Source organism: Acipenser ruthenus, chromosome 14, assembly GCF_902713425.1.
Source record: "Acipenser ruthenus chromosome 14, fAciRut3.2 maternal haplotype, whole genome shotgun sequence".
In the NCBI taxonomy this organism is placed as follows: Eukaryota; Metazoa; Chordata; class Actinopteri; order Acipenseriformes; family Acipenseridae; genus Acipenser; species Acipenser ruthenus.
In genome coordinates this window covers 28,463,004-28,483,074 of record NC_081202.1, presented here as the reverse complement: position 1 = coordinate 28,483,074, position 20,071 = coordinate 28,463,004, and the positions used below count along the sequence as shown (strand labels likewise).

The following is a 20,071-nucleotide window of genomic DNA, read 5'->3' as shown; positions in this document are numbered from 1 at the left end:
ATGTTCCATAACAATAGTATTATCAAAAGGGTCAACCGGAGCAATAAAATAACCACACCACCTTGTTTTCATTGGCATTCAATTAGTACATTAAAAATGATTATATAGTTTAACATAACTGTCCCTTAATCACTTTACAATCTATAAAGAGCTTCTCATTTGTGATTGTATATTGTGGCAGAGTGAAGTGCAGACAAGGCTGGTCTGTGGCAGAAACAGCAAACACACTCAGAAAACTGCAATTCAGCACCCTGGCACACTTTTATTCTTCAAAGCAAAAGAAAAACACGAACAAATAAAAGGTTTAAACAAAATCAATCCAAAACACTCCTACAGAAATACAGTACCCAAGCACAGCTTTCACAATATTTGAACAAACCTGTCTTTAACCTTCTTTCTCAGTTCAGGCTGCCTTCACTGAACCATCCCTTCTTTTTAAACAAGCAGAGCTTCTTGTCTGACTACCAGTTTTAATCCAGTAGTAATATGTGCAGATACCAAGGTAGTTGCCTCATTACTCTGAATTTGTGGTTTGAATTTTTAATCGCGGATTGAGTTGACGTATTGATCTGTATTGCATCACGACAGTTGAACAGGTATTACAGATGAGTTATGGAGTTCACAAATACAGCACTGTGATGGGTCGAGGGTACTGGTCGAATGGATTCTGAATCAGAGGGTTGTCATTTTGTCCCAAAGCATCATAGAACTTTATGTTCAGCTTCAGAAGATGTTCACCCAGCATCTCAATACCCAGCTGTCTGTGTAGTTCTGCTGTTCTGGTGAATGTTGAAACTCTTGCAGCAATCTGCAAGGCTTTGTTCTGTACTCTCTGAAGTAAGAGACAAGTTGAGTCCAAGCAGCCACTCCAGACTGGGGAAGTATAGGTCAAGGTAGGTCTGATAATTGCCTTGATGATCTTGATTTTGCTTCTTAGTGGCATGGTTCTCGTCTTCAAGAGAGGGTAAGGTGCGTCTAAGTGACATCCAGATAGGTACTACTGTTTTCCCACTGGACAGCGTCACTAAAATATATGTCAACTTATTTTCGTGACTGATTCGTGACATATATTAGATATGTACTGCAGACTCAGCCATAGTGGAAAATTAAACGCCCCTGCATCTTAGGGCATTATAACCCCCTGTCGGTTACAAATGTCAAATTGACAAATGTCGTGATAACTGCCTTTACACTTTAGTGAAAACAGATGTGTTTGTGACATATCTATATTCTTTGGTGTGAATTGCACATCAATAGCTTAGTCATTTGTGTTACAAGATTTGTTCCAGATTCTACTTTCATGATACAGTGCTTAAACTGACAGATCAAATAATAATAATAATAATAATAATTTGACTAGACCATCCTTTTAGAAACTTCCGGGACAACACATGTAATATTTTACAGGTGCTTATCCTGTTCAGAAGTTCAGCTCAGCAAGTGACTTGATTGAAATGTCTCTTCACCTAAGAGGCATTGAGTAGAATAATTCTTAAATGACGTCATATTCACTCTTAAGATGTTCTTGAAGTTGGGAAGTGAGAGGGGGTGGAGTGTCTTAATGACATCACACTGCTCCCTATATACTGAGGGGATGGAATACACTTCTCCCTATTCTACACCTAGGCACAAAGAGAGTGGCCAAGGGAGTAGTGAACATATTTTGCTTCCTTTCTGATCTTTTCCATATGGACTTGATCATTATCTAGACTTGCAATAACTTGAAGTTTACAAGATGAGAACTCAGCTTATTTGTTTAGTGATGCTCTTTTTGGCTTATGATGGGGTGTGCTCAGGTAAGTACTACTGAACTATGATATTTATTGGAAGATGAAAATGTTAATCATTGTTTAGTTTGTTTTTCATGTATTGTGGTTTATTGATTTTTTTAGAATGGGTATTAATCAAGTAGTGGATTGCTGTGCTTCTACCATTTCACTGTATCTTGTGCACCTGTTACTTTTCATTCCACTTTTTCATCCACAACATTTGGTCAGAACATCTCTTCATTTGCCTTGAGTGATTTACCAAAATATTACAGATAGAAAAAATAGCATTTTAATGAATCAACAACATATCTGTATAACCTGAACTTTGTGTTCTTGCAAAATGCAAAATAAATAATTGATCAGGCATTTAAAAATATATATATATTATACATTATTAATTATTGCATGTTATTATTTTCTTCCGGTACCTTGATAATAGTGTCTTTTATTCATTATTTCTCATGCATGTAATGTATTTCAGGGTGTTCATTCAGCCAGTGCTATAATACTATATTCTTACTTTAAGTACATGCATCACTGTAATACTACTGTTTTATAATCACATTTCTAATGCTAAGACAAGCAAGATATGATTCAAAGACTTTTGCTAAAAGCAGATGATACATGGTCACAGAGTTAGTTTGAGGTCTGGGTGACAATTTGTAAACCATAATAAGAATGATAATGATTGATACAAACATGATTTACATTTATTCTTGATTAAGAATAATTTTAGCTTCTTTATGCTTTTATTATTTTAAGGAATCAATATAAATCTACAGTATATTAGGTAAGAGCTCAGACAGTACATGATAGAGTTCCCTCCATCACTGCTAATGATTCCCCACCAAACTACATCTTGTACTCTGCTTGCAACTTGAGTGGGGGTATATCAAACAAGCTTACTGTAGCTAAGTATACACTCTTACAGGGATACATTATTCCAACAGTGAAAGTTTCATTTTGGTTTTTGCATGCTATACAGATAAATATATTGTATGTATGTGTTTGATATTTCAAAGTCACATATTGCTATCTTTGTTAAACATTTATATGTGTTCAGCTAGTGTATATATGGTTTCTTAGATTTTATGTGGGCATATTTTAAGTGAACTCCTTGAATCCGAGCTTAAAAAACTGGCAGCTGAAAGGTTATATTTTTGTTATGTTTTTATTATTATTATTATTATTATTATTATTATTATTATTATTATTATTATTATTATTATTATTATTATTATTATTATTGTTGTTGTTGTTGTTGTTGTTGTTTTAGTGTCCAAAGCCATTGGCTCATCTCTAACATGAATATATTTTATTTGCAATGATACTCATTCCTGCTGGTCGATTGGTATTGGGAGTGCTTTTAATATGGTTGTCTTTGTTCCATTGTAGATCTTGATCAGGAAATGAAAGCATTAGAAGTCGATTTATTGAAAAGCCTCTACACTTCAAAGGTATGTAGCATAACATCCCAGATGAAGGCCCTACCTAACGCTGAGTACAAAGTGAGCTCTCACACATCAACCTTTTTCTTTTCATCTGATCTCAAAATAAACTTGCCCCTACCAAGAAGGGTCCATGGGTTTAACAATTAAACATAAATATGCTCTCAAAAAATAAAATAAACACGAAAACATGTCCGTAGTCTGTTGCAGATTGCAATTGACAATTATTCAGAACAAGCAATTATTCCTTCTATTTTGAACTTTTAAATGGACATTTTCAACAGAATATGTGTGCCGAGTTTTTTTTTTTTTAAATTGATTGAATTCACAATATTATTTATAGTTGGCCATGTCTCTTGTGCCATAAAATTACTTTTCTCAAATCGTGTGGTTTTATGAATCACTGAAGGTACTAAACATGGATTACTATGCTTAATAAATAATGTGTGAAGTAATTTTTTACATGGCGGTGCACATACTGCATTTCCACTTTTTATTTGCTTTATTTCAATTAGGATTTTAATAGGCCAAGTGCACTTTTACAAACAAAACTCTGTCACTTGTCCAGTGGATTTAATAGGCTTGTGCTGGCATAACTGAGATAAGAAAGCATATTGCCTTTAATTATAAACGTACACAGACAAATAAACTATTATCCACCCCTGCTGCTTGAAATATTGTAATTTACCGCACTTTGGAATTTTAGACCACTTAACCCTCTTAGCCATAACGCCTATATCTCCTCTCACTACAAAACAAATGAGTACTATTTTGGTACATTTAGCTGTTCTTTTTTATTATAAAATACTAAATAACTGCTGTGGATGTAAGCCACATGAGCTACATTTCCATATTAATAACATGTGATGTGTTAATTTATCATTGGTAATATGTATTTTACTTGCAATTCGAAACAATACAATACTATATGATGCAATATAATAATATTTAACTGTTACAGTTCTATATCTGTTGCTTCTAGTGGCTTCCACACACATATTCTACAGAAATGTGAAATTCAAATAACTTGACAACTGTAACATTAAACAACTCAATCATTTTTGGAACAAGCAACCATTATCTATATGAACATTCTACCTCCGTAGACTGTAACACTATCTTATGCAATGACACTGTACTAAAGGGCAACAAAAGCACCAAAACTTGTGACGCTACTGTGTTAATAGAATTGATCCGCATTGGTAAATTTGTTATATATTGTACTGACTTACCAAATACACACTAGTAGTATCTTTTACAACAAGAAGTGGATTATGTCAATTCCTTATGTTTTCTTTCTGAAAACTAATTTACAAAAGTAAAGGGAAATTTCATACAACTAGTGGAATGGAAAAAAAGTTTCCATTAACACTTAAAAGCTGATTTTGTTAAATGTTGACAGCAAATGCATTCCAGGTTTATCATATATAATTAATCAAATGTTGACAGCAAATGCATTCCAGGTTTATCATATATAATTAATCTAATGCATGGCGTATGGTTTATGACTACAGGTGAATAAACAGAGGTTCCCCCATTGGAAGGTGGCACTGCTCAACATGTGCAGGCTTCTAAATAACTTGAATAGCGGAGGGGAAGATGCATGGAGCAATGATGAAGAAGGGATCATCTCAAGGGAACACTTTTCAACACTTCCAGATAGCTTCAGTTTGGGGGCATTAGAGGCAGCTTATCAACTCATAAAGATCTGTAACAGTAGAACATTACAGCCAATGGAGGTAAGAAATAAGTACTTTTCTATTACAAAACACAGCTATTGTACATACTGAATTGCAAATAGTGTTTACTTTAAACACAATTAGTATACGAATGTGCCAGGGTGTAAATAAAAAAAAAAAGTAGTATATGTTAATATATGTAGCTCCTCTTCTTCATCACAATTTAAGTTATTTTCATTATAGAGACTAATTGCTGACTTATTTTATTATCTTACATGACTTCATACTCACTACTTACGGAAACAACATTTTCATGAAACCGTTGCTGTTTGTTTGTAAAATGTTTTATAATTCTGGTATTATTGTGTTCCTTTCAGAGTAAAATGGGGTCACACTTTAATAAATGCCAATGGACCACATTTATCAAGGGTTTTACACCAAAATGCCAAAAGCATAATTTTTGTGAAAGGGGAATACAACTGTTACAAGCATGTTACAAGATACATAACAAACAACATACTTTGGGGTCCTTAAATTAACATTTAATGTGTTACTTGTTTTGTAACATTTTACTTTTGCATAAAAAACATATTCCTAACCTTAATCAAAATTGCACTTCAAACCTAAAGGCATTATAATTGCTATATGTCCTCCAGCAAGACAATTAAAATTTTATTCTTTATACAACACAAGCTATTTGATGTGTGAATTGTCCAGGGTCATTTAGTACAGTATGGCCTGACAGCCTCATGAACACTAACATACAGTTAGTCCCAATTACATTTAGAATTCAAATGTTTTATAATGTGGCCAGCTCAAGTGTGGATATTTGACAGCATAGCTCTACATTTGACCACTATTTGAATTAAGGTATTTTGCAAGTTTCAGTTGTATAGCTATGGTCACAGGTTTTGCATCATCCTATAGAATTAACACATTTTGCTTCATAAAGTTGAATAAAACATGCTGGATAATGTTACATTAACATTTTGAATTACATACCACTTTGTAGTTTTCCATATACATTTCAAAATCTAACATAAAATACGGTACTACTATTATGGCTTCTGGTAGACTGGTATAAAATTATGTCTCAATCCTAAAATTCTAAGTGATGCAAAACTGTTGGCTGTAGCTGTACTGTGGCCTAAATCAACAAAGCTTGCTTTGAGAAAAAGCTACATATTGTAGGACTGATTCCCCCATTCCACCTCCCAATTAAACCCCAATTCGGTGCCACATATCGTATGCCCTTGCTTATCAATTCAACTTGAAAAAATCTTCAGCACTGACAAACAGCTGATAGTCTATACCAAATGGTTTAACATTTTATAGTTTTCTACACATAGGTCTCTCAATAACTAAATAAACTGATTTTGTATTTTCCAAACAGCAGTCATTTTTAATAAATACAGTATATCTGGTAAAATAAATAAATAAAATAAATACAGTATTTGTACTATTACATATATATAAGTAATATCTTGCTTTTTTAAAACCCACTCAAGGTGGCCACATGCCCATCTAATGTCCTCTATTGATATAAATAGGTTGAGTGATGGGTATTATCTAACTGGTTTCTAAACATGCATTACGCAGCAAGTTTAAAATGCGTTTCGAATTTATGACAGGTTTTTGACATTGGCACCAATTTCCCACAGCTTGCCTGACAAGCTTAATATTTAATATGTTGTTTCAGGTCAATGTGAACTAGGAGAATTGTGGAGTACATTAACATAAAATCAATTGTTGCTTTTTTTGTTTTCTCCCTAATGTATCATAAATCCCAGAAAATAAAATACCATCTTAACATTTGTATTGCTTACGATAACACATAAAAAACAGTCCTCCCAGACAGACTGATGTAAAACTTTATATAGTGTGGAACTAGTTATTTGTACACTAAATTAGACAAATTAGATAATGGGGTTGTATAAACCACAAGTGAGACAGCACTTTGAATACTGTGTTCAATTCTGATCACCACATTACCTAAAATAAATTGTGGTCTAATTCTGAGACTTAAAGGAATGAGCTATGAAGAAAGGTTGAGGGAACTGAATTAATTTAGCATAAAACAAAGAAGTTGGCAAAGTTGACCCTAACAAATACTTTATGCACAATACAGTAACGAGGAAATTAATTGGACTTAGGACAGTGTAGGTGACACTTCTTTACACAGAGGATGGTGAGGGTATACAATGGGACCTAGCCATGTTGGTGAATATCATTTTTATCTATTAGGACCCAATCCTTTAAGATTAGCTATGAGGCAATGTGTAATAACACTACACTGTTTTACCTTCAAATTATATCTTTATTTATTACAGGAGGTGGGCACAGCTATTCAGTTGGACATCCAAAAATGTGCAGTTGGTTGAAAAAAAAAGTAACTATAAGTAGCAATAATTTGAAAAAAAAAGTATATACTATTTAATTTTTTATAAAATGGCTTGGATAAATTAAGTGCTGTGATTGGCTGAACAAGATCACATACTGCACGGCTATGACATCATAGACCAACTTACTTACCTGATTGATTAATATTACTATGGGAAGGACTGCGGCACTGCGCAAACTGACACGGAAGTCGTTTAGTCCACATATCATCTAATGCTGGTTTACAATCTAGGGAAATTATGCCGGTTACCAGCATCGGTGTGAAAACAGCCTCAGAAATTATTGGTCAGCTTCTCTTGAAGACCTCAAAGCCTGAGTAGGATCATTTCTTACAAAAAAAAAAAAAAAAAACACACTCGGAAGCCCATCCCTCGAGTGCCAGTGCAGTGCAGTGTTTGGCTGTTCCATGAATCCTCCCTCAGATGTGGGAAATCAGTCTGCTTTCAATTCACAAATGTTATTTAATGTCGAAAAATTTTACTATAAATGGCAATTTTCAATGTAATGTTTATGGCAAATAAAAAAAAAGGGACAAAATATGTTACAATCAAACAATATAGATACATAATATATATCTTATTTTCTTCCTTAAAAAAGCTAGTTTGTGTAATTACTAAAAAAAAAAAAAAATGTAGCCATTTTATAAGTGCAATAACCCACTGCAGGGTGTTCTTAGTACACTTCCTGGGTGCTTGAAGGGGCGAGGCTGCAGGTATTAATGTTTATATGTTTATATGTTTTTGTTCTTCATTTCTTGTTACTTCAGAAAACCCAAGACCGGGATCAGGATCATTCAAACTATAAGAACGAGGAGATATTAAAGAGGAAATCACCTTACCTTTTGAAAAGACAGTTGCATATTAACAAACCAAGAAGACCATACATTTTGAAGTAAAATACATTCTACTGACCTGATACCTTGTGGAAAGACATTATACATTTTGTGAATATGTGGCTGTATTTATTGTACACTTGGTATTTATTACTTGCTTTGTGTTTTCTGGAACAATGGTATAAACTGTATCTTTCATTTAAAACATTGATTTTGTAAATAAACTTGACAGCATAATTCAATCCAGGTCTGTTGTTGACACATTCAAATCGTTCATCCCATTTCTTGACCCAAGAATAATAAAATGTCATTAATTATTAAACCTTTCACATTTTGAAATCATGGTTAAAGTCCTGCAAATACAAACAGTTGCATGCATGCATCTACAAGTATACATATTGTCAAAGAATGAATTAACTTTTTTTGGAGTCCATGATCTGAACAATGTATTGCATTCTGAAATGATTCTGGTTAAAACCCACAGACACCTTTCTCAGCCAAATCTTGAGAATGTATTTCAGCTCCTGACACCACAAAGACAGTTTTTGAAAAAAAAAAAAAACATACTGTGATTGTCAAGTGGCCTTTGCTCTGTATGATAAAAATTAATTCAGTTGCATTTCAATCACTTGGAATGTCTATAAAAACTATCACCACTACTCCTTTCAAAACCCTGACTAGAAGAAAAACAATAAATCGTTGTAGTTGTAATACATTCGGAGTGGCAGTTGGCACAGCAGACAACACTGCTTTTGTATATTTTTTATCTGCACCTCAAGTGGGATTTTCTCTTTATTTTCCTGCATTTCCAGTGACTTATCTCACAGGATCTCAGCAGCCACCCCATTATATGTCCTTCCCGGTGTTACAAGTTGATTAAAAGGCTGATATTGTTTATACTTCCCACTGGAAGCTAATGTTTGTGAAACACATTTATTTTGACATTGTAATCTATTTTCCCATTTTCTTTTGGATTCATCAAAACCTTAAATCATATGTGGAAAATCACATATTGGGTAAGGACAGGAACTTCCTAGCTCACTCTTTTTAACTAGCCAAGAAAACAAAACAGGCATAAATTTATTTTATTAAGTTTGAAAATATGGTGCCATTTTTAGGGTCCTCGTTTAAAAAGGACGGTAATGTGTTTTTTTGCACAATCTTTACCAAACATTTATCACACAGTGCACCATGTCTCCTGTAGACGCTTTGAAATGTACAGTATTTGGCAATAATTTGGTAAACTCTCGATTTTGTACAAATACGTTAACCTTTCGATTATTAGGGCTCTGGACTCTTGACCGGAGGGTTGTGGGTTCAATCTCCAGTGGGGGACACTGCTGTTGTACCCTTGAGCAAGGTACTTTACCTAGATTGCTCCAGTAAAACCCAACTGTATAAATGGGTAATTGTATGTAAAATAATGTGATATCTGTATAATGTGAAATAATGTATAATGTGATATCTTGTAACAATTGTAAGTCGCCCTGGATAAGGGCGTCTGCTAAGAAATAAATAATAATAATAATAATAATGAGGACCCTCAGTCCTCATAATCGGTTATGCGATTATGAGGACCCTCAATATGTGCGTTGTTAATGAGAAATATACCATACATGCTCAAAATAGCACCCAGTCTCAACTGTTCGCCCTTATTCATATTTTACTGGAAAAAGGTTAATAATCTCCCACGTGCTCCAAAGCACTCTCCCCATTTTTTTCAAAATTTAGTGTGTCCAATTATAATTTTTCCCCTGATTTAAACCCAATTTGGAATGCCCAATCGCTTTTCTCCTCACCGCACCAATTCCCAACATGGCTCAGGAGACCCGATGATTCAGTGGGCGTCCTCCGATCCCATGACCAAGCCAGCTTCCTTTTGCACCCAGGACCTTTAGAGAGGATGTCTGCTCTGACCTCGCTAGGCGCCTGCCCAGCAGGGTTCGATGCAGAGCGATGAGGAGAAACAGTCCCTGCCGGTTTTACCTCCCTAACCCACAGGAGCCCCTGGGCCAATAAAACGCTCCCTTCGGAGAACCCAGCGAAGACCAGCCTACTTCGCACAGCCAGGATGTGACCCTGCGCTGTATGACTCACCCAGCGCACCACGAGGCTGTGCTTCTACCAGGTGAGTCACTGGGGGACCACACTATTTAAGTATTCTTGACATTTTCAAAATGGCCGCTCGCACTGGAGTTTAAGATCTGTCCTCACTGCAGGTAGAGCAATAAAAAAAAAAAAGGGCTTTGGCTTTTCTGTTCCATACCACAACATTGATTGTTATTGCTGTGTTACCTGATTGACAATGTGGGCAATAATCCACACACTATAAGTGCACTAGAAAAGAACTTTGAAACAGACTTTAAAGTTATAAGAGTAAAACGTTGTCAGGATGGTAACAATGCTAAGAAAAATTACAGCTATATTATTTAAACAGTTGATTCCTATGTGATGTGTCTGTGGCGCCAAGCCGCACAGAGGCTGCCAGGGACAGGAGCGGCAAGATGTGTGTGAGATAATATTTGTCCATAACGAGGAAGAAGTGATACAGCCATGATCTTGCTAATAACCATTATTCCTATGGCTTTTCAAAGTTTTTCTGTTAATCATTAATGTTTTACAAGAGTTGTGTAGCAACTATGTTCTGTTGCAGTAAAGAAAAAAAAAAAAAAACATTAGCAAAGCTTTTTTTTTTGCATTATGGAGATGAGATACACTGCAAGACATTAAGATTAATTGAATAGACCCGACCCAAACCCGACCAGTTTTGCATAACACTTTTCTACCCGAAACATGTTCAGGTCCAGGTCGGGTCTCGGGTCCCCGTGAAGACCTCTTCTGAAGGAAAAAAAACTGGATTTAACTACATAAATTTGAGATTAATATCCATGCACACCTGCTTACAGTGCCATACAGTCTTTAAAAGGTGGCTTTGAAAATATTGTCAGGAGTCTGGGTAGATCCAATGGAAGAAAGGGATCTGGGAGATCTGCTGTGACTGAGACTATAGGGCAGCAGTGTGAAGTAGTGGGTAGGGCTCTGGACTCTTGACCGGAGGGTTGTGGGTTCAATCCCAGGTGGGGGACACTGCTGCTGTACCCTTGAGCAAGGTACTTTACCTAGATTGCTCCAGTAAAAACCCAACTCTATAAATGGGTAATTGTATGTAATAATAAACACATTGTTTAAATAGTGTTTTCACATGTTAAAAATATGGTCTATACTCAATAGGTATTTCCTGTATGTCTGTTATATAATAATAATAATAATAATAATAGAACCTTATTTAATTTCTGTATATCTTCCATAGATTACTTTCATAAAACTCTACTGTTAGTATGGCTACGTGTCTCAAAAGTTACACCAAGGCATTTGTGTAAGATAGTAAAGCCATGCCTTTGGTTTTATCACCATCTGGTGGTATAATATGATTAATGTGCATGTTGCTCAATTTACAGGTTTGAAATAATCCAATCAGAAGAGTCTATTTTAATGATCTAAAAGCAGCGCAACCCTACAAATTCTAAACCTGATTCACAGACTTCATTACTGTCACTCTTTGCATTGTGGTTTAATTGGGGCAGCAGTGTGGAGTAGTGGTTAGGGCTCTGGACTCCTGACCGGAGGGTCGTGGGTTCAATCCCAGGTGGGGGACACTTCTGCTGTACCCTTGAGCAAGGTACTTTACCTAGATTGCTCCAGTAAAAACCCACCTGTATTAATGGGTAATTGTATGTACAAAATAATGTGCACAAAAATAATGTGTTATCTTGTAAAAATTGTAAGTCGCCCTCGATAAGGGCGTCTGCAAATAAATAAATAATAATAATAATAATCACAGCTGGGACCTTCCTGTTTTAGATCGGCTCATTCCATGCTTCACAGAAAATAATAATTCCATTACAATGTTAAACAAAAAAAAAAAGTTGATTAAAAATATGTATTTACAAAAATCTGTCACTGATTTATTTACAAATAAAAATGTGTGCAGCATACTGCATAGCTCATTAGAAAGTTTTGTATTTTATTTTCTGAAGCCTGAATGACAGAATTATTATTATAAATAATATCTTCTGCATTAAGACACTAAACATGTATACTTACATTTGTCTATAAACATATCCATTATAATTGCGTGAAATTAAATTAATCCGAACCAAATTTAAATTGAACCAAATGCATTGCTTGAAGGCTATCTCTCAACACAGTTCTACTGCAGTTTGCGATTTGTCATAATGATCTTTAACCAGCAGAGGGCGCACTGGGCACTTGTATTGGCCACAAATTTCCAAGGATGTGTTCCCAAAAATTGCTTAGGAGACAAGCGTCTTTAGGGGGGGAATAAAGGGTTATTAAAAATGCAGTGCAAAAAATGAAAAACATATGTATACTTATAGACATGGTTTAAAAGGAAAAACTAAATACTGCTATTTCTGGTTTGGCCACACTTAACCAATACAAAAATGTATGCTTGGACTATTACAAAAATACTGATTGAAGTTGTTGCCAACAATATTTTCCTGGTTGTAAATGTAATATACAGTACTGTGGATGTGAACTGCATTCATTTATATGACTGATGTTTTTGGAACCTCAAAGGTTGTCTAAAAACATAACTCAAACAGCACGTACTGTAACTGCATAGCAATGTTGATCATAAACGTTGTGTTTCCTAAGCTGTATTAACATCTGGGACCTTCTGACCAAGTGGCAACCTATTAAACCAATGGTATTGTATTAAGTCTCTGAATAATTAGATTCTTACAGTATTTCACTGAATTAATTTTACCCATAGATCAGAGTGCATCCAACAGATTACAGGCCTTCCACAGAATAATATGAGCCATTTCACAGAGCTATTCTGTCAACAGAATGGAGTTAGGTCTTGGAAAAAAATGCCAGTGGATATTCTTTTCCTCTGATCTTAGTGGTATGTATTTCTATTGATCTCTCCAAAAACGGATATATTGTAGTAAAACTGAAACTATACTAATTCAACCTCAGATGAAATTAAATCCCTTAAAACCCAAAATGATCTCATGAAAGCAGAAGCCCATCTGTTAGATTTGTTTTGATAATTTTCCATTTGTCATAAACTAAGCCAATCATACATTATATACAGGGGTTCACATAACTGGTACGCAGGTCCTCATGCGCACCAATCCAAAAAAAAAATGTAGACTTCCATATTGTCTTTAAGACACAACTACGTACCATCAGTACATTTTTAACAGGAAAGCATTTTTCATACAGGCAGCAAGGATGCATGTTTACTGGCTGTGACCCATACCTGCCTAACTTCCCAATTATCTTTTGGTCTCATGGTCTCTGGGATCTGTTAACAATCTCCAGGTAACTTAGCTTATTATCGTTGATCATAATTAAATACCAGTCCCCATATTTCACTTAAGGCCAGAGGGTTCCAATTCACTAAAAAGTCCATCCTTGCTAGTGCTATCATTGGCTGCTTCAAGATTTTATATTAAAAAAACAATGGGACAGCGATAGGTGGAATCACTTCAGTTCATAACATCAATCATTTTCTTTTAATGGACACTTGAAGCAACCAATGATAGCAGGGATCAGCAGTCCATTTAGAGAAGAAGTATGTAGTTGTGGCATTGTGGAAGCTCACTGACGCTTCACTTCCCAAACTGAGCGTGGATGAGAGGAGGTCCCCGGTTCAACAGAGGGTGCACCATATATGACTGAGCAAAAGAGTGGACTGGCTAGCAGAGTGCTAGAAAAAATTAAAGAAAGAAATGAAGAAGTACCAATTTTCTAACACTGGATTCTGCACGTTACAGGCATTATGTGGAGAAGTTGTAAAATTAGAACATGTAATGAGCATTGTTATCAGGTGTGCAGAAAAGAAGTGCCTTAAGTGTCCGGACAGAAGTCATGAAAGGTACATTTCAAAGTGGTACTGGTTACTAAATCACATTTTTACAGCTGCCAGTATCTTTTTTTTTCAGTGTTGTTAAAAACGTTATATTTTGGAATATAAGTTAAATATTGAGAGTTAGCAGCATATACTCAGACATCTTTTTTTTTTTTACTGTTTGAGATTTCTATTGAAAGTAAAATACTCTTCTATCTCCTCCATTATATTACATAAGTGATATTGAGTTTTTTTGTAAGTGTTCAGAGAAAGTTGCTTCTTGTTATATCTGCCTATTTCTGTACTATAAAATACATTAAGTAATACGCTGATTAATTGATTGAAACTGACACCCTGGGATCCTTCAAAAAGCTGCTTGATGAGATTCTGGGATCAATAAGCTACTAACAACCAAACGAGCAAGATGGGCCAAATGGCCTGCTCTCGTTTGTAAACTTTCTAATGTTCTTTTGAAACCGTGCCTGCATACTTATTGATGACTAGGAATCGTGGAATGGGGTTAATGTGTATTGTGTGAAGTAGTATATTTAAGTATATTGGCCTACATTCAATTTATATAGACATTTCCACTTAGATTGTGATGTGTGTGTGTGTGTGTGTGTGTGTGTGTGTGTGTATAACTTAAATGGCCCTTGCTGCCAGATCTTTCCATTCAAACACATTTTCATAACTAAGTAATTCGGCAAGATATATATATTCTAGTGCACATCACTAGTTTTCAGGCCAGGGAAATAGGTTTAAATCGCGCGCCTATCAGTGGTTAAAGCCTGGTTCCCATACGCACTAATAAATGATCACTTTAATGCGCGCACTAAAATTAAAGTCCTTTAGTAAATACCATGTGAATACAGCTCATCTCATTATTCTGAGCTGGATGCTCATTTAAAAACATTATCATGCATTACCATACAAATCACATATTCATTCTGATTACCATTGTGTGTAGCACTAAATGTAGCGCGCACCATAATATGCCAGGTATTGCATGTGATAATGAATAACATTGCAATAGTAAATATGGAATTCATGAGCGTGCGCACTAATTGCAATAATGGTGCACCATAATGTTTAGTGCCCTTTCGTAAATGAGGCCCATATCAGCTTGATTTTGTGATGGTTGCATGGAATTTCCTCTCAAGCAAATTATAAGAGCTGCAGGTGTATTTAGAGTGTCCTGCCTTCAAACACTACCAGCTTCAAGCTTTCCAGGGGAACACAATTCTAGTCCTCAAGGTCCGAAGCCCTCTCCACATATATCCTAAATTTCTTTTTTGAATCAATTTAACCTCCTTCTGGGTCTTAATCAGTTAATTGTTTAATGGTACAGTAGGTGCTGGTTATTAGCAACCCTGATAAAGACAGCTTTCGGTTATTAACAACATTTTCACGCAAACCAATCCCATCCCATAGACTTTAATATTAATGGATTTCGGATATTAGTGGTATGTTGTTGTAGTACTATGTATAAAATACAGTACTGAGTATGCTTTTTTTGTTTTACACATCCGTGTATTATTAGTAAACAGTTGTTTGTTCTGATATTTGGTGTTTTACATGTTTATTTTATAACACTGTAATGAACCAAGATGTGTATTTCAGTGTGCTGTTTCTACAGCTGTAGTATACATCGTTTTTCCATATATATATATATATATACACTTGAATTGTGGCTTTTTGCTTAAATTAATTTTATAAGACTTACTGCTGCATGATATGACAAATTGTTTTATGATAACATTTTATTGACAAAACATCACAAATTCATTTTTGAAACAAAGTGCAAAACATTACTTTTTTTTTTTTTTTTTTTTACAAAACTCCAGGGTAGACACATCAATACATTTACAATCAACATTTGTGCCAGAGAAATAACTGACAAATTGTGTACATATTTCTCTACAAATAATCAATGTAAACTGGAAACAGAATGAAATGTACCATGTAAGCAAAAAAGATATATTCTATAATAATAATATTGCGCTAAAAGTTACAATGAAGTCTTATATAAACACCAATTTAAGATAATTATTGTATCTACATGGTTTACTTTTGTAGAATTTTGAATTTGTAACTAGAAGGACAGTTGCTGGCCTATTCAATTGATCTAAAAAATTGCTGTACAAAATTAGATCTAATAGGGCCCTTAGTGTACTTTTTAGAGGGAAATGGGCCAGGGTTTCATTTTTATCAATCTGCCTTTGCTTATACTCCTATGTGTTAGACATAGACTTTGGCATGAACATTACTTCTGCGCAGATGTTAGTGTAAAAGCACGTCAACCTGCAGTCTTCATGGTTCGATAATCTGCTGCAGTACCTTTTGTTACCATATGCCAGAGTTCAAGTTCCAGGGCTGGAATTTAATTTGAAGGCATTTAACAGATTTTTTAGTGTAGTGGAGGTGTGTTCTTCAATGATTAGGAATGTGCCTGCCTCTAATGATTGGAAATTATAGAGGCTGAGTGACACAGAGATCTTGTCACATTACAGTCGTTGTTGCTGGGAGCCAGCTTTGATTAGGGCAACTGTATGATATGATATGGTAAACAATACAATAACCACAAGTCCTGGGCAAGTTACAAGTTCAAACAGAGCTGCTTTGGATTACATATTTTGTATAATGCATATCTCTTATATAATACCCAATCAAAAAACACCATAGAATACCATATAGAATACCAATACCCAAATATACTTTGCACCTCATATAACATGCAACCTGATTATAAAGTTTATCAATGTTCATTAAAACATATTTCAGAGAACAACAAGATTGTTGTTTTCTTCTTAACATTCAAACTGTTGTGTAAAATATGGTGGAACTCATTCACGTTGAAATAGAGCCCATGTGTTAACTGAACATATTCACTGTCTGCAAAAGGACCTTTATTTTATAAGCAAGTGCCTAATAACACAATAAATTAAAGTTAAACAAGGTACAAATTAAATATACAGACAATAACAGCCATTTACACATTATTATTATTAGATAAGGCTACATTTAGAATAGCATTTTACTTAACCAATCTCTCTTTTGAGGTAACAGGATACTTTTTAATCAATTCATAAACATTTGTATGCCCAAATACTGGGATGATAAAGCACAAATTGAGGTTTATACAAAATGACCTCCTCATTTACATATGTTTGTTAGTAATCAGATATGTAGTAATGTTTCTTTGTATTTCTAGTGTCGAATTTACCTGTTAAAATATGATACTGATTCACCTTCAAATGGAAATTGTAAAAATGACAGTAATACATCATGCTATCAAAATCACTTTAATCACAAACTGTCTTTAATAGTGGTATCCAAGAAGTTTGGGAAGTTATGGCTGCGACTATTATTATTATTATTATTATTATTATTATTATTATTATTATTATTATTATTATTATGCCTTTATTAATAAAATATAATACCATACGTTTTTCCTTCTCATCATAACACTACTATTATTTATATAATATGACACTATATCAAGCAAAAACAAGTAGTTAGCCAACAAATTCAAGCAAACAGTGTTGTACAATGCATCAAGCTCTCGAGTATCTCATTGAATTCAATCAAATAAAACATGCGTCAGTATGCTCCACAAAAAGCTGTCTCTATTAGAAAAGCAAACAGTGAATGGTGTGCTGTGCGCAATCACTACCATTCTATATAACCTTCCGAGCAGTTCCCTAAAACACTGAACAGAAGGACTGGGGTAATTAAAGACAGAAACAAGAAAGTAAAAAGGAATTTCAAGTATGTGGGTCCACTCCACAGCGAATAATGTTCACAAGGTGTGGTATAAGGTGCAAATGTTCAGCATGAGTTGAGCTCACTGTATATTCCAGTAAGGAAAACCATAAACCGGATTTTCATAGCAATATAATAACATAACACAATGATGCTTCTGTCCACTGTTTGGACTTGGTTTGTTTATGGCAATACAGGAATAATACGACCTATAAGAATTATTTATTTGCGTGGATGCTGGAGCTAAATGAGGTACGACACAGTATTTGCACTCATGTACCTCTGCAGTTACGGGCCATTTAGCACCAGTGGAATCGATGTACCTCTTAACATGATGCATAACTAATGCACTGAAAGCAAGTGTGATAGTCAGTAGTTTGGATGTGGACATAATAACTATCGGCCCATAGTGCCATTTTATATTGCAAATTATTTAGGTGTCAAGCATAATATTGGTCCAGGGCTTTATGTGAACATGGTTGTGTTCATGTCAATGTGTCTGTGTGTGTGTGTGTGTGTGTGTGTGTGTGTGTGTGTGTGCGTGTGTGCATATTCTATGGATGTTTATTTATATTGTCACAACATAGATCAATCTGTTGAATTTTTTAAATACCATTCAGATATGTAAACTGTTCTTTAAGTATGTAATGATAACATTTGTGTTTAATTAGTCTGAAGTATTTATGCCACTGTTGGTTGTTCATTCATTGTTAGAAAACACTCAATGGAAGAATATGCAGTAATACTTCAAGAAACCTGGCCAAATTCCTAGTTATACTAAGTTTCTTTTAGGTTTACTAAATTGTCATTGATTCTGCAAAACACGATTTGAGTTAATCCAGTCAAAATCAATATGATTTACCCAAAGGAAAAAAAAATAGAAAGCATGATAAATATCTCTTACATATTGCCTTGCTTAAATGCTTGCAGTCAGTCATGTGTGTTTATTGATTTGGTGGCTGTGTAGTCCAGAGGCTTATACTTCTTATTATCAACCACTCTTTTTGACTGGCTGTGACAACAATTCTTACACATTCAATGTCAAATGTAATTTTATGTTCTATTTCCTGGGCTTCAACCTGCCCATTCTTAAATTCTCCTAAGGTTATGTAAGTGGAACATTGCTTGCCTTTTTTGGTCCCAATCACTTTCTGTCCAACTTCCAACGCCCCATGATGCAAAATATCATTTTGCCGGTCATCCGTTCCTGTGGCAATTTTTATTTTGGTGATCTTTGTTAATTTATCAAACACAATTATGAAGAAGTCTCCAGTGGAAGGTGATTTGCCCCAGAAGTACTCGTCCACACTACTATAAGCTTTGGTGGCATCATAGTTTTCAAAAACATTGATATTTGTATACAGACTGGCAGGTGGGTTATCAGGAATATCAAAGGAGTCTTCTTCAAAGTCATCATCCTTTAATTTATTTTCAGCTCCTTTGTAAGAGGAATAGTACCCCATATGTTGAAACAGAGATGGCTTGAAACGAATGACATCCTTCTGTGCGAGAAGTCCCTGGAAATGGATGAGAAGCCAGTCACAAGGCATCTCTTGGTAAAACATCAACAGGAAGCGGGCAAGTCGAGGGAGATCATTGGAGTGATAAAGTTTTCCAATGTATCCCAGCTTAGAAAACTCTAGTGTCACCCAGTATGATCCTTTTCTTGAGGTAACAACTTTTTTCATGGCAGTTAAAAAGTTTTTTGAGCAACGGACATCATCCTCAAGCATCATGTAGTAATCCGAGAGATTGCTGCAAAAGTTTAAAAGGAAAGCATAGTCTACATTTTGTTTTGATCTAAACCGGACACGATCCTCTGGGTCATTGTAGTTTCTCTTAAGCCCATCTAAAACTGGATAGTACTCCTCTGGAGCATGGATAACCAGTAGCCTGCCGGCTATAACATGGTGGGCAAACTTTCTGGTGATATCCTGGACTAAGCTTTCACACCAAGCCAGATCAAACTCTGCAAGATGAACAACCACAACAATCTCCTTCAGTTCCTCATAGCTGGACTGATCAAAGATAGATTTTATTGTTTCTAGTACATAATTTCCTCTTTTTCTTTTGACAGATGACAATCCTATTGTTAAGTATCCTGTAAACAAAGATAGTGACAGTATAATAAAACAGAAGAATTCATCTAGGAATAAAAGCAATTTATTACAAATGGACAGTGATGTATTCCATATGCAATAATATACTTTCACAAGTTTAAACACTCGGTTCTCCTTGAATAATTTCAGCATTTGATATAGAGTTTGATTTAAGTTTCACTAATAATGTTAGGGATG

General features: G+C 35.0%; 2 protein-coding genes across 3 annotated transcripts in view; one reads left to right on the top strand and one right to left on the bottom strand.

The window, feature by feature from the left end:
* Window positions 1–1,633: 1,633 nt before the first annotated feature.
* nts (neurotensin) lies at window positions 1,634–8,417 on the top strand. Its single transcript, XM_034032241.3, has 4 exons — window positions 1,634–1,796; window positions 3,165–3,226; window positions 4,732–4,956; window positions 8,063–8,417. Exons 1-4 carry the CDS (start codon window positions 1,736–1,738, stop codon window positions 8,189–8,191), a joined length of 477 nt encoding a protein of 158 aa, XP_033888132.2. The 5' UTR covers window positions 1,634–1,735; the 3' UTR covers window positions 8,192–8,417.
* A 7,337-nt stretch (window positions 8,418–15,754) lies between these two features.
* The window catches only part of LOC117419564 (alpha-1,3-mannosyl-glycoprotein 4-beta-N-acetylglucosaminyltransferase C), a 151,859-nt gene continuing 147,542 nt past the window's right edge, over window positions 15,755–20,071 (bottom strand). For both annotated transcript variants that reach the window (XM_034032425.3, XM_034032427.3), the window contains one exon: window positions 15,755–19,875. In XM_034032425.3, the coding sequence (XP_033888316.2) occupies window positions 18,719–19,875 (1,157 nt within the window). In that variant the 3' untranslated portion in view covers window positions 15,755–18,718. The remainder of the gene's footprint in view (window positions 19,876–20,071) is intronic.